Source organism: Triticum urartu, chromosome 1A (assembly GCF_056163025.1).
Source record: "Triticum urartu cultivar PI428250 chromosome 1A, HENAU_Tu73, whole genome shotgun sequence".
NCBI classification, from domain to species: domain Eukaryota; kingdom Viridiplantae; phylum Streptophyta; class Magnoliopsida; order Poales; family Poaceae; genus Triticum; species Triticum urartu.
In genome coordinates this window covers 357,339,045-357,364,047 of record NC_141873.1, presented here as the reverse complement: position 1 = coordinate 357,364,047, position 25,003 = coordinate 357,339,045, and the positions used below count along the sequence as shown (strand labels likewise).

Genomic DNA, 25,003 nt, shown 5'->3' with positions numbered 1-25,003 from the left:
TGGCAATATATCTCGGAATGGCTATGGAAATGCCATAATAGGTAGGTATGGTGGCTGTTTTGAGGAAGATATAAGGAGGTTTATGTGTGAAAGAGCGTATCATATCACGGGGTTTGGATGCACCGGCGAAGTTTGCACCAACTCTCAATGTGAGAAAGGGCAATGCACGGTACCGAAGAGGCTAGCAAGGATGGAAGGGTGAGAGTGCGTATAATCCATGGACTCAACATTAGTCATAAAGAACTCACATACTTATTGCAAAAGTCTACAAGTCATCAAAAACCTCAGCACCACGTGCATGCTCCTAGGGGGATAGATTGGTAGGAAAAGACCATCGATCGTCCCCGACCGCCACTCATAAGGAGGACAATCAAATAACACCTCATGTTTCAAATTTGTTACATAACGTTTACCATATGTGCATGCTACGGGACTTGCAAACTTCAACACAAGCATTTCTCAATTTCACAACTACTCAACTAGCACGACTTTGATATTATTACCTCCATATCTCAAAACAATCATCAAGCATCAAACTTCTCTTAGTATTCAATACTCTATATGAAAGTTTTTACTATTCTTGTATACCTAGCATATTAGGATTTTAAGCAAATTACCATGCTATTTAAGACTCTCAAAATAATCTAAGTGAAGCATGAGAGTTCATCTATGTCTTTAAAATAAAACTACCACCATGCTCTAAAAGATATAAGTGAAGCACTAGAGCAAATGACAAACTACTCCGAAAGATATAAGTGAAGATCAATGAGTAGTTGAATAATTATGCAACTATGTGAAGGCTCTCTGACATTTAAGAATTTCAGATCTTGGTATTTTATTCAAACAGCAAGCAAAACTAAATAAAATAAAATGACGCTCCAAGCAAAACACATATCATGTGGCGAATAAAAATATAGCTCCAAGTAAAGTTACCGATGAACGAAGACGAAAGAGGGGATGCCTTCTGGGGCATCCCCAAGCTTAAGCTCTTGGTTGTCCTTGAATATTACCTTGGGGTGCCTTGAGAATCCCCAATCTTAGGCTCTTGCCACTCCTTGTTCCATAATCCATCAAATCTTTACCCAAAACTTGAAAACTTCACAACACAAAACTTAACAGAAAAACTCGTAAGCTCCGTTAGTATAATAAAATAAATCACCACTTCAAGGTACTGTAATGAACTCATTCTTTATTTATATTGGTGTTAAACCTACTGTATTCCAACTTCTCTATGGTTCATACCCTCCGATACTACTCATAGATTCATCAAAATAAGCAAACAACACATAGAAAACAGAATCTGTCAAAAACAGAACAGTCTGTAGTAATCTGAATCAAACGTATACTTCTGGAACTCATAAAATTCTAAAATAAATTTCTGGACATGAGGAATTTATCTATTAATCATATGCAAAAAGAATTAACTAAATATCACTCCCCAAATAAAAATGGCAGCAATTCTCGTGAGCGCTAAAGTTTCTGTTTTTACAGCATGATCAACAAGACTTCCCCCAAGTCTTCCCAAAGGTTCTACTTGGCAAAAACACTAATTAAAAGCATAAAACCACATCTAAACAGAGGCTAGATGAATTATTTATTACTAAACAGGAGCAAAAAGCAAGGAACAAAAATAAAATTGGGTTGCCTCCCAACAAGCGCTATCGTTTAACGCCCCTAGCTAGGCATGATGATTTCAACGATGCTCACATAAAAGATAAGAATTGAAACATAAAGAGAGCATCATGAAGAATATGACTAGCACATTTAAGTCTAACATACTTCCTATGCATAGGGATTTTGTGAGCAAACAACTTGTGGGAACAAGAATCAACTTGCATAGGAAGGTAAAACAAGCATAACTTCAAAACTTTAAGCACATAGAGAGGAAACTTGATATTATTGCAATTCCTACAAGCACATATTCCTCCCTCATAATAATTTTCAGTAGCATCATTAATGAATTCAACAATATAACCAGCACCTAAGCATTCTTTTCATGATCTACAAGCATAGAAAATTTACTACTCTCCACATAAGCAAAATTCTTCTCATTCGGAATAGTGGGAGTATCATAAGAGACTTGGATATAATAAATTATTTCCACATTAAAAGAGTAATATTCAGAGAAGGGGTAATCATAATCATGACAAGTTTTATAAATATAATCACTACTTTTTATAGCATAAGTGTCATCACAATAATCATCATAAGTAGGAGGCATGCTATCATCATTATAAACTTGCATATCAAAACTTGGGATACTAAAAATATCATCTTCATTAAACATAGCATCCCCAAGCTTGGGACAAACATTAATTGCAGCAAATATATTCTCAAATATGTCATCCTCATCAAGCATAGCTTCCCCAAGCTTGGGCCTTTTCATATCATAAGCATAATCACTCTCATAATTAATAGTATGGATAACACCAGTAGTATAGCAATTATCATATTCTTCCAAGCAAGTGCCAAAAAGATTTTCAAGATCATAAGAAGTATCATTATCTTCCACAATTATATTTCCATGAGGCATCATAGTAATATGAGCAGCATTATTTGGGAGAAATATCTTTTTACCTCTCTTCCTTTTTCTTTTCTTCTTCTTCACCACATCATGTGTGGGTTCAATCCTCTTTTTGGAGCTCCTTATTAATGAGATTGGTTGAATAGGAGGCTCCTCCTCGTTACCTGATTCATCATAAGAAATAATAGAAGGGTATTGGGAAGTCTCTTCCCTTTCATTAGTATTCTCTTCATCTTCTATTTGTTTTGTTTTCTTTATGTAATTGGCAACATAAGGATTTTCAATGCAATTCACCGCACAATACATATAAATTTCCTCTAGATCAAAATGAAGAACTTTATCAAGGGAAAATTTTGGAATATCCTTAGTTATACGTTTCATTTCTTCATAACCCAAGAGCAAACTAAGTTCATTATGATGTGCAAGGGAAATCAAGTCATCACAATTTTTGGACACGATACGATCATGAAACAATTTGCATTGGGTATTGAAATGATCATGTTCATTGCAAAGCTCACAAGTATGGCCAATATAATTTAAATTTTCAGCACATTCATCTAGCTCTTCTTGCAACAATTTGGTTTCTAAATACTTATGCCTCTTGCAATATCTATCTTCCCTATTTGGTGTATACTTGCAAACCCAATGCACTCCACAAAAATTGACATGTTTATAGGAGACATTTTCATCATAACTAGTGCAATCATCATTAGTATCATGGATATTCAAAGAATTCGTACTAACAACATTGCAATCATGCTCATCATTCAAATATTTAGTGCCAAACATTTTATAGATTTCTTCTTCTAGCACTTGAGCACAATTATCCTTTCCATCGTACTCACGAAAGATATTAAAAAGGTGAAGCGTATCAGACAAACTCAATTCCATTTTTTATAGTTTTCTTTTATAAACTAAACTAGTGATAAAACAAGAAACTAAAAGACTTGATTGCAAGATCTAAAGATATACCTTCAAGCGCTAACCTCCCCGGCAACGGCGCCAGAAAAGAGCTTGATGTCTACTACACAACCTTCTTCTTGTAGACGTTGTTGGGCCTCCAAGTGCAGAGGTTTGTAGGACAGTAGCAAATTTCCCTCAAGTGGATGACCTAAGGTTTATCAATCCGTAGGAGGCGTAGGATGAAGATGGTCTCTCTCAAGCAACCCTGCAACCAAATAACAAAGAGTCTCTTGTGTCCCCAACACACCCAATACAATGGTAAATTGTATAGGTGCACTAGTTCGGCGAAGAGATGGTGATACAAGTGGTATATGGATGGTAGATAAAGGTTTTTGTAATCCGAGAATATAGAAACAGCAAGGTAACTAATGATAAAAGTGAGCGTAAACGGTATTGCAATGATAGTAAACAAGGCCGAGGGTTCATACTTTCGCTAGTGTAAGTTCCCTCAACAATGATAACATAATTGGATCACATAACTATCCCTCAACATGCAACAAAGAGTCACTCCAAAGTCACTAATAGCGGAGAACGAACGAAGAGATTATGGTAGGGTACGAAACCACCTCAAAGTTATTCTTTCCAATCAATCCGTTGGGCTATTCCTATAAGTGTCACAAGCAGCCCTAGAGTTCGTACTAGAATAACACCTTAAGACACACATCAACCAAAACCCTAATGTCACCTAGATACTCCAATGTCACCTCAAGTATCCGTGGGTATGATTATACGATATGCATCACACAATCTCAGATTCATCTATTCAACCAACACATAGAACCTCAAAGAGTGCCCCAAAGTTCTACCGGAGAATCATGACAAAAACGTGTGCCAACCCCTATGCATAGGTTCATGGGCGGAACCCACAAGTTGATCACCAAAACATACATCAAGTGAATCACGTGATATCCCATTGTCACCACAGATATCCACGGCAAGACATACATCAAGTGTTCTCAAATCTTTAAAGACTCAATCCGATAAGATAACTTCAAAGGGGAAACTCAATTCATTACAAGAGAGTAGAGGGGGGAGAAAACATCATAGGATCCAACTATAATAGCAAAGCTCGCGATACATCAAGATCATATCACCTCAAGAACACGAGAGAGAGAGACATCAAACACATAGCTACTGGTACATACCCTTAGCCCCGAGGGAGAACTACTCCCTCCTCATCATGGAGAGCACCGGGATGATGAAGATGGCCACCGGAGAAGGATTGTCCCCTCCGGCAGGGTGCCGGAACGGGTCTAGATTGGTTTTCGGTGGCTAAGGAGGCTTCTGGCGGTGGAACTCCCGATCTATTGTCTGTTCTGGAAGTTTTAGGATACGTAGGTATATACGGGTGAAAGAGATACGTCAGGAGACCGAAGGGGGGCCACGAGGCAGGGGGCGCGCCCTAGGGGGTGGGCGCGCCCCCACCCTCGTGAGCACCTCCCTTCTTTCCTGACGTGCACTCCAAGATTTTCTGGTAGCTTTCCTTCCAAAAATAACTTCTCCAGTTGATTTCATTCCGTTCCGACTCTGTTTATTCCTTTTCTCCGAAACACTGAAATAGGAAAAAAAAAACAAATCTGGACTGGGCCTCCGGTTAATAGGTTAGTCCCAAAAATAATATAAAAGTGGATAATAAAGCCCAATATTTCCCAAAATAGTAGATAACATAGCATGGAGCAATCAAAAATTATAGATACTTTGGAGACGTATCATTGCATTTAATGCCGGCCCGGTCATGAACGGACGTGTGTCCAGAGTGGGTTTCTCGGCTTCCACACGGGCGGGTTTCATGGAGGCGTTTGAATGCGGCATGGAGGCGTGTTCAGCCGGGCATGCCGCGAGTGGCGCCCTCGACTCTGACCTAGGACACCGCGCTGTTCTTCCACTGACGTGTGGGCTCTTTGGGTGCATGGCCTGCATGTCGGTGACCAACGCAGGCAGCGCACAGCAGAGGAACCTTTGGTGGGCCAAGGCGGTCAGAAGCGGGCATTTCATAAACCGATGATTGTTCATTGAGTGTGACATCATCTTTTTCATGTAGATAAGCCTACAATGTTGATAGCCCGTTCGATACGTTGTGATTCATAAAGACCGCTGCAAACATCAATGTTCTGCTTATCACAGATAAGATTTATTAATACCCGTAAAAATCCATGTCCTTAACAAACGGTGCATGCACGTATAGGTTGAGCATGTGTCTTGCGTCGTGTGCTGTGTGCATGGAGGCGTGCGAGTGTTGCGTGCGTGCAAGGGTACATTTCAGTGTTGCATGCATGGGTGCGTACGTGTGTGTGTTCGTGAGTGCATGTGTACGTGTCAGTGTTGCACGCCAGCATGCGTGCATGTGTACGTGTCAGTGTTGCACGCCTATATGCGTGTGTGTCTTGCGTGCGTGCATGTGTACGTGCGGGGTGAGGCTACATGTTAGTCGACTGACTTTTTCATCTCTGGTCATTAGATTTTCCAGCCGTTGGATACGAAATCAAGGGACTCCAGTTTATCATCAAACTCCACCCCCCTGAACCGCCAGCCACCACCGGCCGAACCGCCAGCCCCCGCCGCTCGCGGCCGGCCCGCCCTCCCCGAAACCACTCCCCACCGCCGGTCCGCCGCCGGTCCGCCGCCGCACCGGCCATCCCTCTAGCCCCCCCCCCCCTGCCGAGCTTTTTCTCCGGGGATCCCCACCCAACCACCCAATGAACGCCCCCCAACCGCCGGTGACTGCCAACCAGAGGTCTCACGACTTCGAATACCCACCGACCACTAATTTATTACCATTTATGTCCTTCATATACGCGTTGACGGGTGGGCCCTATGGTAAAGTGCACTGCTGAATGTGGACCATTTGACTGGTCAATTGATCGTGTTATCAACAAATTACGGAGTTGTATGGTGAGCCAATGACCGTATGATCACCCTAAAATGTACTCCTATTTTATTAACACAATACAGACTCAAACTACCATTTCTTTCTTTCATATACGGGCTGACAGGTGGGTCCCATGGTTACATGCCCCAATGGTGCAACACTAGTTGCGCCGCGTGGAACGTTTGACTGGTCAATTGATTGTGTCATCAACAAAATACGGAGTTGTACGGGTGGGCCAGTGACCGTATAATCATGATATGTATTTGTTTAACACGGTACAGACACAAGGGCTCATATATACGCGCAAGCACTCACTGCTATAAGCGCACACACGCGAACCCTACCCCTATGAGCACCTTCGAGAGAGTGGGCCAGCATATATGATCTTGAGATTTTACGAAGTCACCATAGGTGCCTCGTAGTCGAGTGGAACGTCTCCTCCCACTGAATGTACATCGCCGAAAAATACTAAAATTAACACAAGATAAATGCGAGCACTGGGACTTTAACCTTGGTGGGCTCGAGAAACCACTGTCCTCTAACCATCCAACCACATGTTGGTTAGCACGACAAAATGTATGTGGTGACCGTGATGAGCTTATTCTGAAGTCCAGTGACCATATCATGCTTTCGCTTCAAATACAATGACCGTAAGTGTCGTCAACAAAATACGGAGCACACATCAAATGCAAAGTCCGTCAGTGTCATCAACAAAATATGGAGACGTGCCGTGAGCAAGATACCGTTGTACTATTGTATATGATTATTTTCTTAGTGGCCGATTGCGTGTGTGGTGTGGTGGGCACATCATTTCTAGTTGTGGTGGGTCAACATGAAGACTCATGGGTTGGTTCCATCCTGCGCCACATATAGGTTGGACCAAGACGTGTTATACGAAGACCCATGTGGAGGAGTCGGCGTACAGCACGAAGCTACCAGAGTCGCGGAGGACTCTATCCCCACTGGTGATAAGCCGACTATATATGATTTGTAACCCTAGGCCCTTAGTATGTTATACAAGCTTGGGGGCTAGTTCGTCGATAGTATACACACACGCACAATGCCTGGTATTCACGTGTACTTTGTACACACCCCTATCACTAATATACAGTACCAGGAGTAGGCTCTTTCTTCAACTGCAAGGGTCCGATACGAACTAGGGTAAAACTTTGCCTCGTATTACCATCTAGCCTAACAGCCAGGGATATCCTACCAAATGTTATGATGAAATCATATCTGCCAACTACCAAGAGAGAGGTGTGTCGGGGGGCAATGTGTGCGAGAGAGGCCTAAAGATAGTGTGCGTGCCGGAGACACGTAGGCACATATATGTGCGTATAGAGGGCTAGTAGAGACCGTGCATGTGTATATATGCATGTGAGAGAAATAGTGTTTTCCAACTGAGATTAGTGAAAAGAGTGGTACATAGTAGTCAGAAAGAGAGAAAGAGAGAGAGAGAGAGAGAAACAGAGAGAGCATGTGCGTGAGACACCCCAACACCCTGAGAGAGATTGTGAGCATGTGTGAAAGAGAAATGCCGATGCATATAAAGTGTGTGCACTTATGCGTTAGATAGAGAGATATATAACGCGTTTGTGAGAATGGGGCGAGGCATAGTGCATCTACATGTAAAAGGTGGTTCTACGCATTAAATTAAAATATAAATGGCATTATTATTTTTGGATGAGATCATGAATTTTGCAAATTGCGTATGGACGAAAATCGGTCTATCAGACACCCATACTCTATTGAATTCTAGCATGTGCATGTGTTTATTTCATATTATCGATCCATAGAGTGAGAGCGGTTTGAAATACTGGCAATGGATGCTTTTGCAATTCATATATAAACATTAATTAGTGCACTCCATGTTGTTAGTGTGAAGCACTTTATACATTTGTCACTTGCATGGATACATTCCAAATTGCTAGCTACGAAATAGAATACATGTCGAATTCAACATAAAGGGGGTTTCAAAGATTCGAATTCATAGGAAGTGCATTCATCTATTTGAACCCGAGATAATGGCATTTGTAAATCAGATGTAAAAGGGGGCATCAATCTTTGTTGTGAGTTTGAACATGCTATATATATTCATATGCATATCTAACTTTTTTTTGCAACCAAGGAGATTATATCTGGAACCATGCATGAACTGAGGTAAGTTGCATATTTTTTAATATATACTCATGTACAATGTATATTCAAATGTACCCCCTCCATTCCAAAATAATCGTAGCTTTAGGATTTTCAAGAGTAAAGATTTGTGAAGTTTGACAAATCCTGAAAGTTCAATTCAAGAGAACCGAAAATGTTAATGCTTCTGCTCCCAAATATTGAATGAAGTGCCAAATAGGCCTCTGGTCACCCGAAACCGCGCGAGACTAATGTTCTGGTGGTAGGAAATTACTGTCTTGACTCTGGCCCATGTAGCATATCGGCCCGATGTCCAAAGGTCTAAACCGGGGTAGGTTTGTAACTTCACCAAGACGCCAGTCTCAACCGCCTCCGAGAAGCATTCATACGTCGTGGGCGCCTACCCATGCGCTCGGCCGAAATCTATCCCACCCACATTTGGGACACCTAACATGACTGTCCTACCCCAACCTGCAATATGTCTAAAATTTTAGATGGGGTAAAGTTTGTAGCTTTCCCCAAATTTCAAACAAGCGCGTCTCAAACTGAAACATTGTTCCCCTTAGTTCCCCGCCTCCCTCCGTTTCGCCATTCATACTCCGTGGGCGTGAAAGCGCCCTCTCCACCAGCCGCAAAACCCCAGCCTTGTCCGTCCTCCACCCCATAGCGGCCAATCCACCGCCGCCCTCCTCCATCACACCGGAGCCGGTACCCCGACGTCGTCGTCCAACGCAACCACAACCGCAACGCCCTCAAGGACTTAGCAGCTGAAGCCGAGGTAGAGCTGCCTCCATGACGCCGACGTCGACGTGCGCCGTACCAGAACCACTCTGACCATGCTGCCCTGCGCCTCACTGCTGCGGCTCCACTGTCGCAACCGTCCACCGCACCGGAGTTGTTCCCGCTACGCCGTCGTTCGCCGACTCGGATCTGCTTCCCCGCCGCCGACAGACGGCCACCGCACCACACTCAACAACTTGGCCATGGGTTCGTCCAAGGCTACACCGTCCTCCACAACTTCTGGTTTCCGGTGAACAACAAGAAGATCGTCGGAAAAACAGAAGGAGGACACATCACTGCCAGCAGAAAGAGGTACTCCTCTTCCCTTATTCATGGAAATCTTACGTCTCCGCTCACACCGTATTCATCCCACGAAAAAAACTAGTTGAGCGCTTCTTACTGCATCTTCTTTGTGATACTAAATGCACAAGGTTTCCTCCCTTTTACTATTTCACCTTTGCTAGAGGTCAGTAGCCCACCTGGATTTCAATTCAGGGTCAGTCGAACCGCAATTAAAAGAAGCAGCACCCGCTTAGGCGCGCGGAGCACCTAGTCCGCTTGTTCCCCGGGGAAGTGGCGCATCGGTGTCTATCATAGGGGTGTGGGGCGCAGGAGCTTCTTGCGCCTGATCTGGAGGTCGGCGGGGCTTGAATGGATGGCCGGGGGGCGGTGCCAAGCACAGCGGTGCGGTGAGGTCGAGGGGCGGGCGCAGGCAGGGGAGGAATACTAGGCCGGTGGTCACTGGCGTTTCGAGGAAGATCGTCAACACTGATTGGCTGGAGGTAGATGGAGGTGATCTGCCCGTTCTTTGTATATCGGACGGTGCGGAAAAAATGGACTGGCCTATTTTCTTTCAGTCAACTGTTATTTTCATAGAATCCTGTAGTAATTTAGTGTGCCATGCATGTTGTAGAGCTATCATATGTCTCCCGTCATTTATTTCTCATCGACCTGCTATCTGCTACCTTTACACTGTACTAATTGTGCACACACTTCACCCATACTCACACTATTGTTTTTTACGCATGGGTATTTCAGACTCTGACGCAGTGTTGATGAATGCAGAAAAGAAACGACAGAAGTCGCTCCAGTGTAATTCAAAGATAAGCACTAAGCATTTCAGCGCTCTAATGGGTGCAGTGTCAGCAGTTGGAGACAGTAAACGTAGCTCTGCAGTTGATGATCTCAATTGCCACACACAACCATCCCAGGTGCTTGCTTTAACTTCATGCTGTCAAATGTGGTTGCATGTTGCATATGGTGTCTAGCTTGTATTGCTTCCAATTTGGTTAAATTGCATCTCCTTACTTTACACATTATACCTTTGATAATGACATGCCTTCCTGTTTTTGATACATACTACATATGTCTATTAACCATGTTCATACATCAAACTAATGCTCTTTTGTATCCCTCGTCAATCACTTATGATGAGACAGTCACCCGAGTGGGTTACTGTGAGATGCCCTACTTGTTTAAAGAGTGCAGTGTTATCCTCCCCACATGATTCTCAAGAAACAGCAAGGCTAAATGAAGATAGTCAACGTAGCTCTCTAGTTGATCACCGGAATTCCCCCACACCACCATCGCAGGTGCTTGCTCTTACTTGGCAGTGTGATATGTGGTTGCATGTTGCATATGGTGTCTACCTTGTAATGCTTCTAATTAGGGTAAATTGCATCTGCTTAGTTAACACATTATACCTGTGAATATAACATGCCTTCCTGTTTTTGGTACATACTATGTCTTTCTATTAACCATGTTCTTACATCAAACTACTTTTCTTGTGTATCCCTCATCAATGCTCCTAAGTTGTTAAATTTCATCTCCTTAGCTTACACATTATATATGTGAATATGACACGCCTTCTTGTTTTTGGTACATACTACATCTGCCTATCACACCATGTTCTTACATCAAACTACTATTCTTGTGTATCCTGCATCTATCGCTTATGATGAGACAGTCACACGCGTGGGTTAATATGAGACACAATACTCTTATAAAGAATGCAATTTCATCCTCTCCACATGATTCTCAAGAAACAGCAAGCCTAAATGAAGATATTGAACGTAGCTCTGTACCTGAAGACCGCACTTCCCCTACACCACCATCACAGGTGCTTGCTCTAACTTCGCAGTGTGATATGTGGTTGCATGTTGCATACGGTGTCTAGCTTGTAATGCTTCTAATTAGGGTAAATTGCATCTGCTTAGTTTACACACTATACCTGTGAATATGGCATGCCTTCCTATTTTTTGGTACACACTACATCTATGTGTTAACCTTGTTCTTACATGAAACTACCTCTCTTCTGTATCCTGCATCAATCACTTACGATGAGTCACCTTTATTCGTTGCATATTGCATATTATTTCTAGCATGTTGCCATGTATTGCTTCTAATTTGGTCAAATACATTTGTTAGGGCACCCTTTTAATTTGGCAGAGTGATATTGGTTTCATCTTTCATATGGTTTCTAGCTTGCATCGGTTCTAACAAGTTCAAGCACCTTGTGCTTAGTTTACACTTTATACACCATACATGTCAATATGTCACGACGTCCTGTTTTTCATACACATTCCATCCTCCTATCAATAGACTGCCTTACATGAAAGCAGTGTTTGTCAGTATCATGCATCAATGAGTTCTGAAGAGCAAATTTTATTCCTTTTTCTTGTGGGTTTGACTTGACAAGGCAAAATCAAGAAAGTGGAAGGAAAAGAGTAAGGAAGGCAATGATGGTGGTGCTCTGCAGCAACGTAAACGGAGCATCTATACCGATTCTCCTTGTACTGATAGTGCATTACAAGGTCCAAGTGTCTGCTCTCCTATTCCACCATCCAAGGTGCTTGCTCTAACTTGGCAGTGTGATATCTGGTTGCATGTTGCATATGGTGTCTAGCTCGTATTGCTCCTAATTAGTGTAAACTGCATCTGCTTAGCTTACACACGATACATGTGAATATGACACGCTTTCCTGTTTTTGGTACATACTATATCTGTCTATCACACCATGTTCTTACATGAAACTACTCTTCTTGTGTATCCTGCATCAGTCACTTATGATGGGACACCTTTAAGATGGCAGTGTGATATTGGTTTGTGTCTTGAATATGATTTCTAGCATGTATTGCTTCTAGTTTGATGAATGCCACCTATGATGAGACAGTTTTAACTTGGCAGAGTGATATTGATTGCACCTTCCATATGGTGTCTTGCAGTGTTTCTAATTTGTTGAAGTGCCTTCTGCTTAGTTACCACATCATAGGTGTGAACATGTCAAGCCGTCCATTTTTTCGTACATATTCCATCCTCGTATCATGACTTTGCCTTTCATGAGAGTAGTGTTCGTTAGTATCATGCATGAATGAGTTTTGAAGAGCGAATGATATTCCTTTTTCTTATCGGTATGATCTCACAATGCAAAATCAATAAAGCTGAAGGAAATTGGCAAGGCATTGGATGATGGTGGTCCTTCCGAGCAACTGAAACGGAGGTTCTCTACAGATTCTACTCCGCCATCCTCCCAACAAGATTCGCAAGACAACACAAGGCTAGAAATTCAACGTAGCTCTGTAGATGATGAGCACATCTCCCCTACTCCACCATCACAGGTGCTTGCTCTAACTTGGCACTATTATATGTGGTTGCATGTTGCGTATGATGTCTAGCTTGTATTGCTTCTAACTGTGTTGAATTGCATCTGCTTACTTTACACATAATGCCTGTGAATATGACATGTGTTCATGTTTCTACATCAGACTACTATTCTTGCATATCCCGCATCAGTCACTTATGATAAGGCACCTTTAAGTCGCCACTGTGATATTGGATTGTGTCTTGCATATGATTTCTAGCATGTACTGTTGAAGCTATGTACCTAGGGTAGGGTCACGGACCTATCCCAACTGCCCTACCCAAGGACATCTCTAGAAGAAATTACCTTTCAATCGACTTGGAGGTGTTCGACTCGACAGACTCGAAGACACTCGACTAAGAAGCAATCACTCGACCAAGACCAAACCACTCGACGGCGAGGAGACCTAAAGGCACTCCGCACGCTAACGGTCGGTTATTAAGTAGCTTTTATGGTCATCATAGCACTTTATTAGGGGCGTTACCAGTAACGCCCGACCTTAATGTATTTAAAACCCTCCACAACTGAGGGCCGGAGGGGTCCGGCGAACTCTATATAAGCCACCCCCCTCCTCAGTGTAAAGGGTTCGCACCCCTGTAATTCATACACGCATAATCCAGTCGACCGCCTCCGGGCTCCGAGACGTAGGGCTATTACTTCCTCCGAGAAGGGCCTGAACTCATAAACCTCGTGTGCTTACAACTTCTCCATAGCTAAGATCTTGCCTCTCCATACCTACCCCCCTACATTACTGTCAGACTTAGAACCACGATAGTTGGCGCCCACCGTGGGGCTGGTGTTTTAGCGATTTGTTGGAGGAGTTGCGATCTTTTCCGATCCAAATCATCATGGTTTCTGGTGGAGTTTTGGTGGAGGGCCGCGAGATCCGTCTCGGCGCGCTCACGTTCATCGCCGACGACTCCGCTTGGCTTCAGGAGGCTCCGCTCGACGTGGACGCACTCCCTGTCCGCGGGGCAACGCACTTTAGCGCGTGCGTCCGCGGCGTTCTCTTGAGGCAACCGTCGACCCCCTACTGGTCGGCTCCTATGTTGTCCTCCCTCCCTGTTTCCCGCCGGCGCAAGCGCTCCGGTCGGTCGAGACTTCAGCGGTGGGTGAGACATGCGGTGGCACGCCAGTAGGCCACCCCTCAAGTCGCGGCGATCGAACCCGACGAATCCCTCTACGGCCTGTTCGATCTGTCGACTAGCTCCGCAGAGACCGCATCCGAGTGCGACAGCAGTGATCCGGCGGCGAAGGTTCTGATGGTCGATGGACCGCCCAGTCCTCCCGGTTTTCCCCGCACCGACGGAGGCGCAGGTGGAGGTGACCCGTCGCGTCCCCATGAGGAATATCTCCCCGAGCCTCTCACGTCGCTGCAGAGAGAAGAACTTCGTCGCCGGAACATGGATGCACTGCACACTCCTATCGTTGGAGAAACCCCCGAGGCTCGTGCCTTGGAAGATGCGCGCCTGGCAAACTTGGCCGAGCGCACTCGACTAGAGAACCTCCAGCGAGCACTCGACGAGCGTGCGCGACAACGGGTTCCAGAATCCAGTCGACGTCAGCTCTTTCCGCCCCCGCAGGTATATCGAACTCTGATTCAGAATTTAGCAGCTGCAGCCCGTATAGCAGAGTCGATTCAGCCTTCCCAGTCGGAGGCTGGCAGAGGCTTGCTGCAGATCAGAGCGTTACTCCGGGCAGTAGGAGACCAGAATTCCGCTGTTTCTCAGTCACGGAACAGGATTCATAGCAGATCTGTTGCTGCAGACACAGTCCAGTCGGCTCATAGCCCAAGATCGGCCCCAAGGCGTGAGGGACGTGGGGACCGGCGTAATCAGTACGGGAACTGTGAGCAGTATGATCACTGATTCGATCGTGACGATCGATGTCGAGTGCCCACCCCTCCCCCGAAGAGCGGGTCGTATGCGCCTCGACGGCAAGATGACAGGCGCCCTCATAGTGTTGGGCGAAGGATTCCAGTCAACCCTAGGGAACCAGGCTTTGATGCGAGATCCATTTCGTTCAAGGTTTGGTCGACAGGAACAGGGCTCACCGAGAAGGTCACGACAGAGATGCACCTACCAGCAGCAGAGTACATGTTTCAGGGCCAGAGTGCTTTAGTAGAGCCATCAGGGCCACTGTGATTCCTCCCAACTTCAGGTTGGCGACTGGAGTCAGTAAGTTCACTGGTGAGTCCAAACCCGATACTTGGCTTGAAGACTACCGAGTGGCCGTCCAGATTGGCGGCGGCAATGATGAAGTGTCCATGAAGCACCTGCCTCTCATGTTGGAGGGCTCGGCCAGAGCGTGGTTGAATCAGTTAGCACCCAGCAGCATTTACACTTGGGAAGATCTCGCCCGAGTGTTTGTCACCACATTTGAAGGAACATGCAAGCGACCGACAGGGCTGACGGAACTACGGTCTTGCGTGCAGAAGCCGAATGAAACTTTTAGGGATTACATCCAGAGATGGATCACGTTACATCACACGGTAGAGAATGTGCCTGACCACCAAGCAGTCTGTGCCTTCAAAGAAGGCGTCAAGTACAGAGAACTGAATCTGAAATTCGGTCGAACCGGAGATATGTCTCTGAATCGGATGATGGAGATTGCCAAGTACGCTAATGGTGAAGATGAGGATCGACTTAGGAGTGGCATGCTCAAGCCAGTCGCTCAAGAAACCGGAGGAAATTCCAATCAGAAACAGAAGCGGAAAGCCGAGCCAGCTGCTCCTGGGGAAGCCTTGGCTGTAACTCAAGGAAAGTTTAAGGGGAAACCCAAAGGACCTTGGAACCCCAAGAAAGTTAAAGACCAAGATGGAAATGATGTGTTGGATTTGCCATGTCACATCCACACCAAGAAAGATGAAGAGGGTAAGTTCATTTACCCAAAACATACCACTCGACAGTGTCGGCTCTTGATCCAGCAGTTCCAGGGCAAGCAGCCCAAAGGTAAGGAAAAGGAGTCGGACAAAGTTGAGGACAAGGAAGACAGTGACGATGGATACCCCCAGGTCAATTCCACCCTGATGATTTTTGCTAATGTTGAAAGCAAAAGTCGACTGAAAGTTATCAACCGTGAGGTGAATATGGTTGCTCCGGCAACACCCAGTTATCTGAAGTGGTCTCAGACTGCCATCACATTCGACCAGTCCGATCACCCAACGCACATTGCCACCCCTGGGAGGCAAGCTTTGGTGGTCGACCCAGTTGTTGAAGGCACTCGACTGACCAAAGTCTTGATGGATGGTGGCAGTGGTTTGAACATATTGTATGCTGAGACGTTGAAAGGGATGGGCATTCCGATGTCCAGACTCAGTGCCAGCAACATGAGTTTCCATGGAGTCATTCCTGGAAAGAAGGCTGAGTCACTCGGCCAGATTGCTCTTGATGTGGTTTTCGGTGATTCCAAGAATTACCGCAAATAAAAGTTGACATTCGAAGTTGTAGATTTCCAGAGTGCGTATCACGCTATTTTGGGCAGGCCGGCTTATGCACGCTTCATGGCTCGACCATGTTATGTGTATCTCAAATTGAAGATGCCTGGTCCCAAAGGTGTGATCATAGTTACGGGCAATCGGAAGAAAGTAGAAGAGTGTTTTCAGAAAGGTTCAAAGATCGATGATGCTCAGATGGCAGTGGTGGAGCTGCAGGAATACCAGAAAACTGGAGACCCGAGTGATTTGTTGCGAGCCAAGAAGCCCGCTACAAAATCAGCTTTTCAGTCGTCTGGCGAAACGAAACCGGCTCACATCCATCCGACTGATCCCAGTACTGCTCTGACTCATATCTCAACAACACTCGACTACAAATAGGAAGAAGCGCTCATCCAGTTCCTCCGTGAGAACTGGGACATTTTCGCATGGAAGCCTTCTGACATGCCGGGTGTTCCCAGGGAGTTGGCTGAGCATCGCCTAAGAGTTGACTCAAAAGTAAAACCTGTCAAAGAACATCTCCGACGGTCCGCCGTCCAGAAGAGAAAGGCTATTGGCGAGGAGGTGGCTCGGCTCTTAGCAGCGGAGTTCATCCGAGAAATCTACCACTCCGAGTGGCTCGCCAACGTTGTCATGGTCCCCAAGAAGGACAAGTCACTTCGCATGTGCATTGACTTTAAACATATCAATCGGGCCTGCCTGAAAGATCATTTTCCTCTCCCCCGCATTGACCAGATAGTCGACTCGACTGCGGGATGTGAGCGACTATCTTTTTTAGACGCTTATTTCGGGTACCATCAGATCCGTCTGTATGGACCTGACGAGATCAAAACAGCTTTCATCACTCCATTCGGGTGCTTCTGTTATGTTACCATGCCTTCGGGCTCAAGAATGCCGGAGGCACATTCATGAGGATGATTCAGAAGTGTTTGCTCACTCAAATCAGTCGGAATGTGGAAGCATACATGGATGATATTGTGGTCAAGTCACGGAAGGGTTCCGACCTACTGACTGACCTTGCTGAAACCTTTGCCAACCTCAGGAGGTATGATATCAAGCTTAATCCATCAAAGTGCACATTCGGAGTTCCTGGCGGAAAATTACTCGGTTTTCTCGTTTCCGAACGGGGAATCGACGCCAATCTAGAAAAAGTCGGTACTATACTCCGAATGAAAAGTCCTGTGCGAGTGCACGACGTCCAGAAGCTTACTAGTTGCTTGGCCGCTTTAAGTCGATTCATATCTCATCTCAGTGAAAAGGCATTGCCTCTTTACCAATTGATGAAGAAGTCCGACAAGTTCGAGTGGACTCCCGAAGCTGATGCAGCGTTTGCAGAGCTCAAAGCTCTGCTCTCCACCCAGCCGGTGCTTGCTGCCCCAATCAGCAAGGAGCCTTTGCTGCTTTACATCGCAGCCACGGGACAAGTCGTTAGTACGGTACTTACGGTCGAGCGGGAAGAAGGAAAAGCCTTCAAAGTTCAGCGCCCAGTATATTATATTTCTGAAGTTTTGACCCCGTCGAAGAAAAGATATCCTCATTATCAGAAGCTTTTATATGGGATTTATATGACCACAAAGAAAGTTGCTCACTACTTCTCTGATCATTCCATTATAGTCGTCAGCGACGCTCCATTGTCAGAGATCCTGCATAACAGAGATGCAACTGGTCGAGTGGCAAAATGGGCGATTGAACTCCTTCCTCTAGATATCAAGTTTGAGGCAAAGAAAGCTATCAAGTCCCAGGTAATAGCAGATTTCGTCGCCGAGTGGATTGAACAGCAACCGCCGACTCAGGTTCACTCGGAGCATCGGACCATGTTCTTCGACGGTTCCAAAATGCTGAATGGTTCCGGTGCCGGGGTGGTGTTGGTCTCCCCCCGAGGAGATAAGCTCAGATATGTTCTTCAAATCCACTTTGATTCCTCCAATAACGAGGCAGAATATGAAGCACTTTTATATGGGTTGCGCATGGCCATTTCACTCGGCGTCCGTCGCCTCATGGTCTATGGCGACTCAGATTTGGTGGTTAATCAGGTGATGAAGGAGTGGGACGTCAGAAGTCCAGCCATGACTGGTTATTGAAATGTAGTGAGAAAGCTAGAGAAGAAATTCGAGGGGTTAGAGCTTCATCACATACCCCGACTGAAAAATCAAGAAGCTGATGATTTGGCAAAAATAGGTTCCAAAAGAGAAGCCATTCCCAGCAATGTGTTTTTGGAACACATCCACACACCATCAGTTCAGGAGGATCCCTTCACTGAAGAGGCCCCGCAGCTAAAAAGTGCCATAGGTCCGACTGAAGTTGAAGTTCCAGCTGTGGTCGACCTGATCATGGAAGTCTTGGTCATCACTCCCGACTGGAAAATACCGTACATCGCGTACATCCTAAGGAAAGAACTCCCAGAGGACTAAGAAGAGGCTCGACAGATCGTCCGTCGATCCAAGGCCTTTACAGTCATAAAGGGACAGTTGTATAGAGAAAGTGTGACTGGAGTCAGTCAGAAGTGTATAAAACCAGAAGAAGGTCAGATGATCCTTGATGATATCCACTCGGGGACCTGTGGTCATCATGCGTCCTCTCGGACCATTGTGGCTAAAGCATACCGAGCGGGATTCTACTGGCCAAGAGTGAATGAAGTGGCGAAAGAGATAGTCGACAAATGTGAAGGATGTCAGTATTACTCCAATATGTCGCACAATCCCGCGTCAGCCCTGAAAACCATTCCACTCGTCTGGACCTTCGCTGTTTGGGGGCTGGACATGGTTGGACCACTGAGAACGGGCAGGAGCGGCTTCACTCATGTGCCAGTAGCAGTCGACAAGTTCACCAAATGGATTGAAGCTAAGCCTATCAAGAATCTTGATGCTTTCACTGCTATCAGCTTCATCAGAGAGTTGATATTTAGATATGGAGTTCCGCATAGCATCATCACTGACAAATGGGTCAAACTTCGATTCCGACAAATTCAGGGCCTTTTGCGTCTCTCAGGGCACACGAGTCGACTACGCTTCGGTCGCTCACCCCCAGTCGAATGGACAAGCGGAAAGAGCAAATGGCTTAATTCTCAAAGGACTGAAACCTCGATTGATGCACGATCTCAAGCATGCAGTAGGAGCGTGGGTCGACGAGCTTCCATTAGTTCTTTGGGGATTGAGGACAACCCCGAACCAATCGACCGGAAGAACCCCATTCTTTCTGGTCTACGGAGCCGAAGCAGTCTTGCCGAGTGACCTGTTTCACAACGCCCCCCGAGTCGAGCTCTACTCTGAAGATGAAGCAGAATAAGCCCGGCAGGACGCAGTCGACCTCCTGGAAGAAGAAAGAGAAATGGCCATGATCCAATCGACCATCTATCAGCAAGGCTTGCGTCGATTCCATGCCAGAAATGTGAAGAGTCGAGCCTTCCAAGAAGGAGACTTAGTCCTCCGAGTGGATCAGCAGAAACCACACAAACTCGCTCCTACTTGGGAAGGCCCCTTCATAGTCACCAGAGTCCTCCACAATGGAGCGTACCACCTCTATAATGTCGATCGCCAGATTGATGAGCCACGAGCCTGGAATGCGGAGCTACTCCGCCCCTTTTATACTTGAATTCTCACTCGGATGAGATGTAATAAGAAAAACTCCTGTAGTTTATTTATCAAAGACAAGAGCGTTATAATTTTCCCAATGATTGTTATTGTTTTTGTTTGCGTGAGAAATCCCCCAGTGGGTGGCTTAGCTGCGAATCCGTTTCGCCTAAGTTTGTAAAAATAATTTCCTACCGAGTGGTGAGCCAGCCTCCCACTCGGGGGCTTAGCTGCGAACCCGTTTCGCCTAAGTATTTGAAAATCCTACTGAGTGGTGAGCCAGCCTCCCACTCGGGGGCTTAGCTGCAGTCCAGTACTCGCCTAAGTATTTGAAAATCCTACCGAGTGGTGAGCCAGCCTCCCACTCGGGGGCTTAGCTGCAGTCCAGTACTCGCCTAAGTATTTGAAAATCCTACCGAGTGGTGAGCGACCCTCCCGCTCGGGGGCTTAGCTATAGTCCAGTACTCGCCTAAGTATTTGAAAATCCTACCGAGTGGTGAGCGACCCTCCCACTCGGGGGCTTAGCTGCAGTCCAGTGCTCGCCTAAGTATTTGAAAATCCTACCGAGTGGTGAGCGACCCTCCCGCTCGGGGGCTTAGCTGCAGTCTAGTACTCGCCTAAGTATTTGAAAATCCTACCGAGTGGTGAGCGACCCTCCCACTCGGGGGCTTAGCTGTAGTCCAGTACTCGCCTAAGTATTTGAAAATCCTACCAGGTGGTGAGCCAGCCTCCCACTCGGGGGCTTCGCTGCAGTCCAGTACTCGCCTAAGTATTTGAAAATCCTACCGAGTGGTGAGCCAGCCTCCCACTCGGGGGCTTAGCTGCAGTCCAGTACTCGCCTAAGTATTTGAAAATCCTACCGAGTGGTGAGCGACCCTCCCGCTCGGGGGCTTAGCTGCAGTCCAGTACTCGCCTAAGTATTTGAAAATCCTACCGAGTGGTGAGCGACCCTCCCGCTTGGGGGCTTAGGTGCAGTCCAGTACTCGCCTAAGTATTTGAAAATCCTACCGAGTGGTGAGCGACCCTCCCGCTCGGGGGCTTAGCTGCAGTCCAGTACTCGCCTAAGTATTTGAAAATCCTACCAAGTGGTGAGCGACCCTCCCGCTCGGGGGCTTAGCTGCAGTCCAGTACTCGCCTAAGTATTTGAAAATCCTACCGAGTGGTGAGCCAGCCTCCCACTCGGGGGCTTAGCTGCAGTCCAGTACTCGCCTAAGTACGAAACACATCTCAATCCTCAAGGACGACGAGGTGCAAGTCGACTGCCACCTTCTCCTTGGGAGCTTCACCACAAATACAACGTGCGCTCCATCCCACTCTGCAGTGACGAGGTGCAGATCGACTGCCACCTTCTCCTTGGGAGCTTCGCCACAAATACAACGTGCGCTCCATCCCACTCTGCAGTAACGAGGTGCAGGTCGACTGCCACCTTCTCCTTGGGAGCTTCGCCACAAATACAACGTGTGCTCCATCCCACTCCGCAAGGACGACGAGGTGCAGGTCTACTGCCACCTTCTCCTTGGGAGCTTCGCCACAAATACAATGTGCGCTCCATCGCCGACCCGCAAGGACGACGAGGTGCAGGTCGACTGCTACCTTCTCCTTCGGAGCTGCGCCACAAATACAAAAGTTGTCTCGAGTGAAGAACGAGTTCCACTCGACGGGGGATTCATGAAGATATTCAACGATAAACCAAGTTCAGATAAATCCTAAAGGTTCCGGACCATAGATCGAAGTGCTCGGGTATTCAGCCCGAAAGAGTTTAACGGTTATAAAAACCACTCGGCATTCTGAGGAAAATTTAAGGTGGGGCATAAAAGTTTGTTCACTCCGCAAGAGGAGGACTAGCAGGCTCGACGAACTCGTCTAGGTCGACGCCGTCGGCGATCCGAGTGGCCGCAGCGATGAATGTCTCCATAAAAGTTCGGAAGTCATGCTTCTGGGTGTTGGCGACCTTGATTGTTGCCAGTTTATCTTGTCGCACCTCCTTGCAGTGGACACGAACCAAAGACAGAGCCACATCAGCACCACACCAGGCAGAAGATCTCTTCCACTCCTGCAGTCGATCAGGGATCTCGTTAAGTCGAGTCATCAGGGACTCAAGATCATTCTGGAGCGTGGCCTCTGGCCAAAGTGCCGTGTCGATCCGTGACATGGCGACCTTCAGTCGAGCCAAGTAGTCCACAACACCGTCGATGCGGGATTCCAGTCTGAGCAGATTCATGGTCGTTTCATCTTTGACGGGAGAATTGATTGGGTCCAAACCTGGCTCAATCCGCCCAGTCTCCTCCTCGAAGTTCTGGCAAAACTCTGCATTCACGGTCCAAGGATAAGTCAATTTTCATATGCTGAGTCGACAAAAAACATCAGTCGGAACAAAATGCGTACCTTCAAGCTTGATGAACAACTTCTTGGCAAGGCTCCTCAGATAGCTCTCCAGATCATCCCTCCTGTGAGTGATGCCTTCCATCTTCTCGTACAGGTTGAGATTGTCCTTCTTCAAGCGTGTGCACTCCTTGTTGGCTTCGTTCAGAGCAGATTTCATCTTGGTGTTCTCTTCTTCCAACTGGTGGACCGAAGCCAGTTTCTGTTCAGCCAGAGCGGTTCGGTCGTCAGCTTCCTTTTGAGCAGCAGCCAAATCCCGATCCTTCTTCGCCAGAGCTTCTCTCAGTTTTTCTGCGAAGAAGCGGTGCTTGATTCAGAAGGAGCAGAAGGGTACTCAAGACTAAGACAAACTAGTCGACAAGCTCGTCTTACCATTGGTGTCGTCCTTGGCCTTTTGCAGCTCTGTCTTGGCCAATTCCAAATCAAGGTTCAGTTGGATCTACTGTTTCTCCAAATTAGCAAAGCGAGCTCCAAGATCACAAGATTTCTGCAATCAGGGAGGAGAAGTTATTTTACAGCGAAAAATGACAAAGACAATAAATACTAAGACTACGGTCGACTGCCCGCAGTCCACCATAGTCTCGGGGACTACACCCAGTGGGTGCACTTTGCGTGCCCCCACCGGTTACGACCCACTCGACCGGCCCACCAGAGTCGAGTGCAAAAAAAGAGAGAAGGAGAGAAAGAAGAACTCGGACCATAGAACTCAGACCACAGTCGACTGCCAGCAGTCGACCGCGGTCTCGGGGACTACACCCAGTGGGTGCACTTGACGTGCCCCCACCGGTTCTAATCCCACTCGCCCAGACCGAGCGGAAGAGACAAACTACCACTTCGTTTACACTCGACCCAGCCAGACCACATCGAGTGAAGAATCAAAATACAAAGACTACAGTCGACTGCCAGCAGTCCACCGTAGTCTCGGGGACTACACCCAGTGGGTGCACTCAGCGTGCCCCCACTAGTTCAAAAATTCAATCGACGCACCCAGCGGGTGTACAGATGCAAAGATTTTCGGAAAAAGAGTCTTCAGATAGCATATCCTAACAGAACAAGCGGCGACCAACTAACCTGAACGTTGCTCTGGAGAGCCGAGCTGGCATCGTAGGCGGCCTGACTGGCGTCCCGCACCGCCTTCATCTTCTCCATCATAATTCCTGCCTGGCGTATGGCTTCCTTGCCAGCATTCACTTCGTCCTCTGGGACATGATGGGTCGCAAAAACTGAAGGTGGGTCGACAGGGGCCTGAGCAGTCGACGAAGAAGGCAAGGCACTCGACAATGGCACGGCGAAGGTAACAGAACCCCGATTGGCATCACCAGTGTCCTGAACGACTGGTTCCTCCCTCGGCGTCGACTGTGGCACCTTGCTTGTAGGAGCTTGCCTATTTTTCCTCATCAAAGGCCTCTCGGGCTCTTCATCATCATCATCGGGGAGGTCAATAATGTTAGGAGCTGTTCAAAGTTCAATCGACAAAATCACATCACCCAACGATACACATTGTAGTTGAGTCGACCAAATAAAGACAGAATGGCAGAAATCATACCCAAATTAGAAGTGACCGCATCCTCCATTACCTCATCATCGTCCCTGTAAGATGAGGTCCCGGAAGTAGCAGCACTGCCAGTTCCAAAGTTCGTTCGGTTAAAACAAGAAAAACAAACAGCACGGGGCGTCGAGTGAATATAAAGGGAGACACTCACACAGAAGCGACGGGGATGTCAATCTTAATCTTCGGCAACCCCTTCCGAAGCTTCGGCTCTGCGACTTTGGGATGCTTTGACGCTTTTTCAGTTGGAGTTGGCAAAGAGGTCCGAGGATGCTTTGAAGACTGACCAGCTTGAGCAATCGCCTTTTCATGGGCGCTCGGTCGTTCTTGGTCAAGCTTGGACCGCCTCTCCCTGCGAGGAGGCGACTCGACTTCTTCTTCGTCACTTGGGTCGTCGCTTTCTACGTCCCCTTCACCATCAGAGTCCCATTTGCCACTGTCGCCGCCGCTCGCCTCTCCTTCCGGGTCCTGCTCTTGCTCTCTGTTGGGCATTGAATACATTTTGATAATGGCCTGAAAGAAAGCAGGGAGAACAAAGTCAGTCGACGCAGTATAGGCAGCTGCGCGAGTGAATCCAGATTACAATCAAAAGCTCAGAATCGGACCTTCTCTGGTACATGGGACTGGTCGAATGTAGGAATTCTCCTGGCTCCACTGGGGTTGTCTTTGTTTCCGGTCATGCCCGATAGCCACTTCTCCAATGTGTCGTCATCGACCTCCTCTGGGTGGATCCGAGTGGAGTCGTCAAGACCCGAATACATCCACATAGGATGGTCTCGGGCTTGAAGAGGCTGGATGCGCCGCTGAAGGAAAACCTCCAAGAGATCCATACCGGTGACCCCGTCACGGATAAGCTGGACCACTCGTTCGACCAGCACCCTAACCTGCGCCTTCTCCTCCGGGAGTACCTTCAAAGAGGAGGGTTTCCTCACTCGGTCCATGGTAAAAGGAGGGAGGCCAGTCGACTGGCCTGGCGTCGACTGGTCTTTGCAGTAAAACCAGGTCGACTGCCATCCGCGAACTGAGTCGGGAAGAATCATGGCTGGAAAGGAACTTTTCCCTCTCATCTGAACACCAAGACCCCCACACATCTGAATCACTTGTGTTCTCTCGTCACTCGGATTGGCCTTTTTCACCATCTGAGAATGACAGGTGAAA

At 46.9% G+C, this 25,003-nt stretch overlaps 1 protein-coding gene across 1 annotated transcript in view; it reads right to left on the bottom strand.

The window, feature by feature from the left end:
• Positions 1–22,381, bottom strand: part of LOC147991221 (uncharacterized) — a 131,793-nt gene extending 109,412 nt beyond the window's left edge. The window contains exons 1-2 of the mRNA XM_087538575.1: positions 22,300–22,381; positions 21,774–22,221 (exon numbers count right to left, since the gene is read on the bottom strand). Coding sequence (XP_087394701.1) covers positions 21,774–22,221; positions 22,300–22,381 — 530 coding nt within the window. The remainder of the gene's footprint in view (positions 1–21,773; positions 22,222–22,299) is intronic.
• Positions 22,382–25,003: the final 2,622 nt, after the last annotated feature.